Source organism: Micromesistius poutassou (assembly GCF_964030765.1).
Source record: "Micromesistius poutassou genome assembly, chromosome: 6".
In the NCBI taxonomy this organism is placed as follows: Eukaryota; Metazoa; Chordata; class Actinopteri; order Gadiformes; family Gadidae; genus Micromesistius; species Micromesistius poutassou.
The window spans coordinates 8,776,193-8,786,636 of NC_140276.1; the positions used below are offsets into that span (position 1 = coordinate 8,776,193).

At 40.0% G+C, this 10,444-nt stretch overlaps 1 protein-coding gene across 1 annotated transcript; it reads left to right on the forward strand.

The window, feature by feature from the left end:
- Positions 1–9,083: 9,083 nt before the first annotated feature.
- Positions 9,084–10,132, forward strand: LOC311345070 (homeobox protein MSX-2-like; the record flags this gene model as incomplete). The annotated part of the gene is made up of 2 exons (XM_084469432.1): positions 9,084–9,393; positions 9,681–10,132. 2 exons carry the CDS (start codon positions 9,084–9,086, stop codon positions 10,130–10,132), a joined length of 762 nt encoding a protein of 253 aa, XP_084325558.1.
- Between the last annotated feature and the right edge of the window lie 312 nt (positions 10,133–10,444).

Here is a 10,444-nt window from a genome sequence, read left to right on the forward strand (position 1 = left end):
ACCGGACTACTTGCGGAGTGATACGAAAGACATGAAAAAATCCACTTTCCTTGACAGCGGTCGTTATATGCTTAGCAACGGTCATTATTGAAAAATAATTCACCACCGGAAGTCGGGAAGGCCCATGCAAGTGAAAGGAGCGTTCCACAGCGCTGAGAAGAGCTGTGGAATAATTAAGCAATAGATCACGACAGGCTGTGGTATACGCTCATTATACCACAGTTAAGGGGCGTTGTCCGTCCCGACACGCAGCGGAGGGGCGGCGACCCCCTTCACTGTGGTATAATGACCGTATATCACTGACTGAAGAAAAAAAACGGTAACGTAAATATGGCGAAATTAAAGTCATAGACACCCTCAATTTTGAAAAAGCTAGAAAGTCGGAAAAGCTTTTTTTTTAACGAATACAAAAAAGTAGTCCCTCCCGGCTGCCGGCAAAGTGTACGGCGGTTGCTATGCAACACACTGTAGCGTCCATCAGAGAGAAGGCTACAGACGGTAGCTTGGTTCGCCGGCAATTTAGCCTTCTATCGAGTTCACTCAAACTCGATAGTAGGCTAAATTGCCGACCGTGTGCCTATTGCTTTACAACATTTCCACCCTCTCCAGCAATCAACATGTTATTAGGCTTCAGTGAAGTATGCTATTGCTTTTATATATAAATAAACAACAGCTCAAGTTAGGCGCGGAGTGATACTGGACTCTGTAAACTGAACGGGCGTCATAGCTGTGTGTGTATACGCTCAATATACAACAGTTGGGAACCAATCAGATCGCTTGATTTAAGCCACCCGTTTTATAATTGATAATAAACAATGAATTAAATGTCCTTTTCCAGGGACGGTTTTTGACCCCGAGCATGAAGGAGACCTTCCTCTTTCCGAACCAAGCCAACGCCACAAAACGGATGCTTCTAATGACAAAGTGAGTAAAGTATATTGTAGAAGTATTTTCTAGATTTTTTTTTTTCATAGCTAGCTAAGCCTCACATGTCGGTTAAAAACCTCCCGGGTTCTGGGCAGCTCAAACCCGCCGTTCTTAGAACCATCTCCAAGATGCTGCGCGAGAACAGATGGATCCGGAGGAGGCTGCTCTCCCTGAGCCAAGCAACGCGCTCTGAGCAGAGACCCGGCGGGGGGCCCTCTGGAGGGGCCCCTCTCACCGGGGGGCCCTCCCACCGGCGGGGCCCTCCCACCGGCGGGGCCCTCCCACCGGCGGGGCCCTCTCACCGCTACTCCTAACCCGCTAACGTAGGCCTTTAATGTTTCAGTAGGAATTTAGTTGTTTCAGATTCGAGTTGTCAGTTGGACCAACTATTAATTAAAAAGTCTTCAAATTAACTATAATAAGGCCTTGCTGCTGTAAGCCTATCAGTGGGGGAAAATACATGACCCAATGGTAGGCTAAATGTTGATTGTTTTTTAAACTACCAAAGGCAGGCTTGTGAATACATAGTGGTAATATATGCCTATACCGAATGTGTTGGTAGGAGTTTAGCTGTTGCAGATGTCTGCCAATTTCACCAACACAGGTCATCATTTGTCCAAATTGATATATATATATATATATATATAAACCTCCATTTAGGCCATCTTGTTGGCCTATAGATCAGGGAGGCGGGTGGAAGATATGACCCAATGATGCATGTTATTGTATTGGAAACAAACTGCATAGTTGTTGGTTACTGGAAATTAAAGTGTTACTTATGTAAATAAAAAAAGGGTCATTTTTTGTCTTTGCTCCTAGCGTCCTCATTATTTGTTTCATCTTTCCCCACTAGAGTGCGCCACTATTTAATTTTTTGGGTTTGGTTTAAATATTACAATTATTCCCCAATCTACTTATTCTAAAGCATCTCAAAAGATCAGTTCGGTCCTGGCACGTTTGGGATCATAGCTTTGATTAAAAACATTGTTTATTTATTAAATGGCAAAACAAAACAACATTTTAAAGGCATTAAAAAAAGTTACAATCACAGTGCCTCATATTTTATGCAAGCCAAAGATTGGGAAAATATCACTGGTTACATTTATTTCCAATGTCCTACATTGTCAAAGGTAATTCATAGACTGAATGCTATGTGTTAAAAAAAAATTTGCCTGAGAATGAAGAATTTGAGAGTCAGTCATGGACATATTTGAAGCGCAGGGTAATATGAAGTTGCCAGATACACCAAGATACACAAGTGATATTTAAGATTTGACCCATTTGGGCATGGCTCCTGCCTTTTAGGTCAGTATTGGATATGTTTTGTCTGGGATGTTCTTTTGTTAACTTTATTGTATTGATTTGAAAGCAATGCACTGGCAGTTCTTATGTTAATCTGTCTCTATTATTATTTTTTATTGAAGGTTCTGGAAATAATCACATTACGTTCTAAATATATACAGAACCACATTTTACAATTTTTGACTTTCTTTAACAAAACACAACAACAGCAGGGGACAAGACATCAAGTCTAGTCTTTTTATAGTTTGTTTATTAATTCACTTTGCTAAAACATGTGGCTATCATTACTCTTCAGTCTAAAATAATTGATGTTAAACCATGGACAATTTAATGTAATTGTTCCTCCAGTTTCTTAATGTTTTGATTGATTGGCCTCATTACTGTGTTTACAGTCCAGTTGTTTTACCCCATCTTGTTTGTGTTTCCCTGAACACAACAGAGCTTATTGAATGAACACAAGATCAGTATAATGTCATGAACATTCTGTATAGGAACCCCATTACCGTTACTTGCTTCTCAACACGCAGGATAGTGTTGTCCCAGACTCAGTTTCATCCCCCGGTTCAGCTTTCTGTAGGCATCTTAGCAACTTGGCAAGTACCTGCTCCTTAATGACAACTCAATTCACAGTAAGCTTCTTTGGATAAAAGTGTCTACTACCTAAATAGTAGCAAAGGCTTTGGGATCAGTGATGTGTTGTTCTGAGATGTCTGGTCTCCACTGATGTTTATTGCTGTTCACCTGCAATCTATTTAAGCCAGCCTACAGCGTATCCCTTAATTATATTAGTTTAAGTGGCATAAATATTGCTCTGTTGATATTTTAAGTCAATTTGCAAACTATGGTGGTGCAAATATTAATTTGTTTAAAACAATATAACTTTTATCATTGACCTTCATTGTTTGCGTTATTCATATTTTCAACTACTTTTGTTTTTCATGTATGTAAAATATAAATGGTTTTACTTCCACTATGGTCCTGATAGAATCGAGCCAAAGGATTTTAACTGATAATTGATGTCTAATAGTAACTAATAGTTTCAATATCTGAAAATAAAACCTTAATCTCCTATAATTGTACGAGTACAGGACAACCCGTGAACATGGCGCTGTGGCTAAATGGCAGTTGGTTTGGGCCCTGTTCAAGCCCTGTTGATCTGTGGTTGGTCGTATTGTTATTCTGTCAGTTAAGAAGTTTGTATTAATACATGTTTCACTCTTTCAAAATAAATATGTTGCCACGGGTGTGCTGGAAAAATATGAGGTTATGTCCAAAAACATTTTTTTATTGCTAGGTTTACACAAACACATACACATCTTGGTTCTAAATTGAAATATGCGTCATGGCTTGAAAATTGCAATACATGGCATGTCTTGGTTCCAGTGTTGTGCATGAACAAGTTCAAAATAATTAGTTCATTTAACAAGTTTATTTGAACTGACTTTGAACTGAACTTAATATATTTTGAACTAAAGAACTTGAACTAGTTCAGATTTTGTGACATTCTGAATTGATGCTTAGGTCCAGATGACATGTTTATTCAATAGAGTTACTGCCTTAGTTGTGATGATGGAAACAGGTGTACAAATAATATCCACAACTATTTGAGATTGTAGTGATGGGCAGCTGGTAATGGAGAGGATTCATTTTAAAAGATAAGCACAGAATACTCACTCCCACAGTTTTTCTTCAGTTCCTAAAAAATTGTTGAATGAACTGAACATGAACTAGTTCAAAACTGAATTGGTGAACAATGAACGTGAATTTATTAATTTTCTTTAGTATGAACTGAACTTTGAACTAGTTCATGTGAAGTGTGAACTTGCACAACACTGCTTGGTTCTAGAATACAATATGCTGCTTGATTTTTCTTGAACCGAGAAGGCAATATGCAGCAGCATGCCTTGATTGTACAAAGCAATATGTAGCTTGTCTGGGGATTAGAATGCAATATACAGCGCGTCTTGGTTCTGTTATGCAATATACAGCGTGTTTTGGTTCTATAATGCAATAATCAGCATGTCTTGGTTCTAGAATTCATTATTCAGCTGCATGTGTTCATTCCAGAAGGCAATATACAGTATATTGGAATGCCATATGCAGCATGTCTTGGTTCTTGAATGCAATAGAAGGTTATTATTTTAATTTATTAATATTCATTTTATTTACTTTGTAGTACTTACTTTGTAAATACTGTAGTATTTACTTTGTACTTTAAAGCAAAACTATAGGGATAGTAGATTCCTTGTGGGGCTACCATTTATAAAATATTTCCATTTCCATTTTTGAAATGGTCCTGGGCATTGCTAACGAAGATTATGGTGACACAGTGGCTCAGCTAGAGCAGCTCTTCTGGTAACTGGAAGCTTGCTGTTCCTAAACATTGAGTTTATTAAGTTAATCAATCACAATATCTGTCAAGCAGAATCCAATGTAGATACTCTATGATACTACATGTTCCAATATTATTGGAATAATATGATGTGACCACTCATATTCACACTGTCTGACCCTTAATCATGACCCATAGACATAAAGCCGAAAAGTCTAAATAAGCTAAACACAATTGAATAATCCACAGTTGAGTTGTTTAATGTAGGCATATACTCTAGATTAGTCTGCAGTTATTTACAATAGTTTGAATTATGGAAACATATGGCCCAATTAACTTGAAGCCACAAGCTCACTGTTCATTAGTGCTGGACTTAATTCATGTACAAAGAGGAACCACATGCAGTGTACATGAACTGATTAGAGAGAAAGATTCTTCCTGTTCATGTTATTGACGTTTCTTTTGCTCCTCAAAAACTTATTTCTGTACACACGCACCTCATTTAGCAGATGTAAGGTTTTTTCATGTTCATGTTCATGTTCAAACATGAACATGCTTAAATAAGCATCACCTTCACAGCCTGTTCAAATGGCTCTAAACAGATTAGGAAAGAGATGGTGTTTTAATGTCCTGGGATATGGAGGCTAGAGACTTCCATGTGCTTTGTCTATTGTAATCAACAATGTGTTCTTTAATTTAATTGATATAGTGATATAGTGATATAGTACTTTATTGTCAACTGGGCTGAAATTTGTCTTGCGACCCAGCAGCCATTGTATGCATAGAACACATATACACATTACACACGACATAACACAGAGAAAACAAAACAAAAATACATATATAGACACATGCAGCTGAGCTTACCTATGGCTAAGCTCCTGATTAAGCCTTAAGGTTGACTGATGGACAAAGGACTTATTTAGTCTAACCTTATTGTGTGTTGGAACACTTTAAATCACATGAATCCACCTGATGAATTAGAAAACAACTAAAAGGCTGACTCCCAGGCCCATCAAAAAAGAATACTTAACATTTCAAGACAAACATAAACACATTGACGTTTTTAGACCAAACAATTTAATTACGTCCATGAGTTGGTACTATTATGCTGTTATGCAGAAATCTAGAGATGTTGTGTATTTCAGTATATCCGTTCGTTTAAATACTGAAATGCAATGTGATCAAGAGAAATTGACAATTTTCCATCAGTTTTCCTTTAAAGATTAAGCGTTGCCAATTTGTTTAAAGTACACATTCAAGAGGCTATATCAATGCAGCTCCAGCCGGTTATGATACGAAATCAAGCACAACCTTAATTCTGACATTTATATAATATTTCACTTGTCGCCAAAGGAAAATATCAACCTCCAAAATATAATTATTCATTAACAGGAAATAAATTTTAATACATTTCTTCAACGTCAATACATTTTTACTTTTTAAGTTCTTATTGCATGCACTTGATATTGTCAGTGGTCTTCTAATATTCATCTGACAGACCACTGCAATCAACAACAACAACAACAACAACAACAACAACAACAACAACAACAAATTTAATTTTCCATCAAAAGCGTTGACAGAAAGTTTGGAAAAAATAATTTGTTTATAGATCTTTTGACATGCTCTTGGTTTGGTGGCTTGGTTGGTCAATGGTTCCACATTGAGTGTATTCAAAATAATTCCCCTTCTTTTGATGGTGGAAAACCCAGGCCAACCAACAACATGCTGTAATGATTACTCCTTCCTTTTGAAATGAGTCTCACAGGACATGAGAAGCAATGTGTTCTGTTCTCAAACTGAGGACATCCTCATTAAGGAACACCTGCAAAACAATATGCTAAACAGCTCAGAGTAGGCATTACTGATGCAGTCGGTTAGTCCTCGTGATTGAGCAAGCACATTTCTTATTGCCAGTGGTCTTTGTTCCAGTCATAGGAGACATACAAAAGCCATGCTTGTCACTTGGGCCCACAGTTACCCAGAAGGCCTTCTTTCCTAGATGGCTTTGGTGTGATGGAAAACCCCTTCACAACTCTTTTTGTAGCCTATGCTTATAAGTGCATCAAACATTGGTTATGCCGAACAGCTGAAAGCATTCATTAATGGGCCTTGTAGATTTATTTTGACTGTTTTGAGATTAAATATTGGGCTTTTATGTCTTGATTGGCTCATTGTGGCTAAAGTGAAAATGTTATGAGTCTCCACCTCAGGGTTCAAAACCCATGCATTCAGTCTGTGGTGAACGACATTTAAATGTAGTTTGAGGGACCGGCTTTCATGTTTTGACAAATGTTGTTTATATTTTTAAGAATTATAAGTAGATTGACATTGCAGTTTTTCGTGAGAATTGTGAGACAATCTCTAATTAGCAAAACGATCAAAAAAAAATCTGTAGCAAATGGAACCCTTCTCTTCATTGCCAACTTAATTATTTGGTGCTAATACAAATTGGCTTAATCTTTGTAATGGATACAAACCGTGTATTGGGATAAAATCTACCTACGTGTCATTTCCTTGATTTATCAGTCATCTCAAGGTTCATCTCACAATCATAATGTTTAAAGGAATTGTGAATTAATGACAGTTTAAACAATAAAAAAAATATATATACAGATTACAGTCAAATTAAACACCTATAAAGCATTAGCAGCGATCTGTGTCAAAAGCATCAGTAAACTATCAACAGTAAATATGTGATGAGAAGGCCAGTGTGCTCAACAACCTTCAGTCTGTCTCTGGAAGAGAGAAGGCTGAATTGTACTTGTGCATCACGTAGCCGCCGTGGTGCTACAGGCCACTGCTTGCATTGGCCTACGTGTGGGGTTTAGCATCGCAATGTGTAGTCTACTTTTTGGAGAAATGCACGTAAGCTAAAGCGACACAGCGATTTTGCCACAACTGTCTGCCACTTTCATCTTAATTGTCACGGGTGTACTTCCTCTCACACACAGAAAGCAGAAACATGGTACAAAAAGATCAACCATCAACCTACAGCAGGCGGCAAGGAGGCTGGGAATGGCTGCCGTATAGCAGAGGCTCTACAGCAAACAGTTTGCTGTTGTTAGGAGAGTCTGCTGTGAGTGTTGCTGTGTGAGGAGCCTAATGGTGCTGAGCAGCCAGAGGCCTGACACCACTGTGTAATCCAGCTGATTACAGAGAACTCCCTGCTGCTGCTCTGTCCTGATCACAGGCCAGCCCGGCCGCCACCACCATTCTCTGTCGGCTAGTTGTTGTTTTAAGCGTGTTTGTGTTAAGGATGTGTTTCACTGAGCATGTGTCTACTACGCCTTTATAGGTGCAATCAGACCAAGACCAGAACAGGACCGTATACAGGAAAAACATTTCAGTAACTTTAGATTTTGTTTTTAAGATATTGGTTGTGCGAGTACTTGTTGTTGGGACCCTAATAAGAGCAACATTTTGTGTGTGTGTGTATGTGTGTGTGTGTGTGTGTGTGTGTGTGTGTGTGTGTGTGTGTTGGACAACAGGAGAGTCTGGCTGATGTTTCCTAATGTGGCAGAGCCCTACAGGTATGAGCTTCAAACAGGCCAAGGAAGCCCATGTCTCCACTAAGAAAGACCAGAGACTAGGACTAATCACAGCGGGCGCCACACACCTCAGGAAGGTAGCAATTTTCTGTCATTACTGTTAAATCCCGCTTAAAAGAACCGGATTCCACAGGCCTAATTACAAGGTGTTAATAATAACAATGTAATGACAGTCATTTTAAAGCTTGCCCAAAACCATAATCCATCTTCCAACTGTCTTGAACGTTTGAGTGCATGGTTAGTGTTCTAGCTCAGAACTTTAGAAGCTCCATAATTCTTATTGATTACCATTGTGATTACGGCCAGGTAAGTGTGTCAGCGACTACAAGTCAGGGCTTGAATGAGGCACAGCTTGTATTGGCTTTTCCGACTGCAAACCAAATGCTTCTTATTTTTCATTGCAATGCTACTGTTGCCTGCCTCCTGCTATATGAAAAATATTATATATTGTATATTAAAATATGGAACTGCCTGTTCAATTTATTTTTAATGGCCTAGTAGGATAGGGATTTATCTATGTAGGCTACATGAAGATATTAACTTTTTTGCCAAAGGAACTCTTGTTTACTTCTCCATATTTCCATTAAGTTTCATCAGAATACATCATCAATATTTAATTTAAAGTTGTATGTGAAATGTTGGTGTCTCCTCCACAGTGGTCCTTCGGGTAGTCTAATTAGTGGTAATTTCGGCTGATATCTAACTAAACCTGTTGTTTACATGGGGGTGTGGCCCTGCGGCAAACCGCACCGAGCAATCATCCGGGCGCCCTAAACAAACTGTCCAATCACAAGACGGCTACTTAGTCTTTAGATAAAGTAGACTGGGATGAAAGTCAGAGAAAAGTTATTAGTCATTCCGAAGTTTGCGAGTGGGTTTTGAAGTTCAGCCTTTTTGACGACGCGTTTTTGCACTCGTTAACAAATGTTACTTTCAGTCCGCGTTCGATTTTTGTCATACTGAAGAGTATGACTTCCCAAGTTGAATCAAAATATGAGTTTCCAGAGGATGTATGTCCACAACCACTGAATAATTTTGCAACACAGGTGACCTGCTTGCCTTTCAGCGTGGAAGCGCTGATTTCAGACAAGAGCCCACGTATACGACCGGGAAATGTTGGCACGACAAGGAATGGTTGTTATTCGACTAAACTACAGTCTCCTGTCTCAAACGAGTTACCACAACGCGTTGTGCGCGCCGCTCCAGGCAAATCTGTTTCGTTGGAAAGAGGAGACTGCGCGCCTTGGATGACCCGCGTGGAGCCCCCTGCACCGCCCCGTAAGTCTGACCATTTATCAAGAACTGTTATCAAACGCGTGTGAGTTATAATCGCTTGACGGTACTCAAAAATGTATTTTTTAAAGTTCGATATAAAGTTTTTGGGGTTCATATTATTGTTGTTAATAAAATAATATATTCAATGTTATTCTGCCTTCAATGTCTTAAATGAGCCTCTATTTCTGATCCAACTCTGCAGGCTATTGCATTTTAAATGTATGTTCACAATCACAAATGGTCTACACCCAGTTGTATTTTGTGACTAACTCTTCTCCTTCTCTGTGCAGGGCAGCTGAGTCCCACGGTGTGTTCATTGAGGAAACACAAGACCAACCGCAAGCCCCGCACTCCCTTCAGCACCACCCAGCTGCTGGCCCTGGAGCGGCGCTTCCTCCAGAAGCAGTACCTGTCCATCGCCGAGCGGGCCGAGTTCTCCTCGGTGCTGTCCCTCTCCGAGACCCAGGTGAAGATCTGGTTCCAGAACCGCAGGGCCAAAGCCAAGCGACTGCAGGAGGCCGAGGTGGAGAAGCTGAAGATGGCTGCCTGTGACAAAGCCGTGTTCCCGACCGCACGCTACTCATCTTCCTCCGCTCCGTTCCCGTTCCGCTTCCCCCCGCAGCAGCTGGGCTCCTCTCTGCTGTACGGACACGGCCTCGCCTACGCACGCACTCCCATCAACCCCGCACACCTGGCCCTGTTCAGAGCGCCGCTGGGATTCAACCTGTTCCACCTCTCCTGAGAGGTGGGGGGGGGGGGGCCTGCAGGGGGACCCTGACATGGGAGTGATATGCTCATTGGGATATTATGGAATTATGCACCTTAGGAGAGATTCTATTGGCCTCATCACTTTATCTAAAGAGGACCTAAGTGGATTTGAATCTGCATGTACATGACATGTCTTTTGTACGTTTGTTTTATCTTTAAAATGTGTGTGTATGAACACACACATGTTCAATTCACATCCTCTGGGTTCCTCCAGGTTGGATTGAAGGACAATGAACGCGGCCAGCAGCAATGAGGTTCTCTTCCTGTATAGAAGACTCCTGCAGCC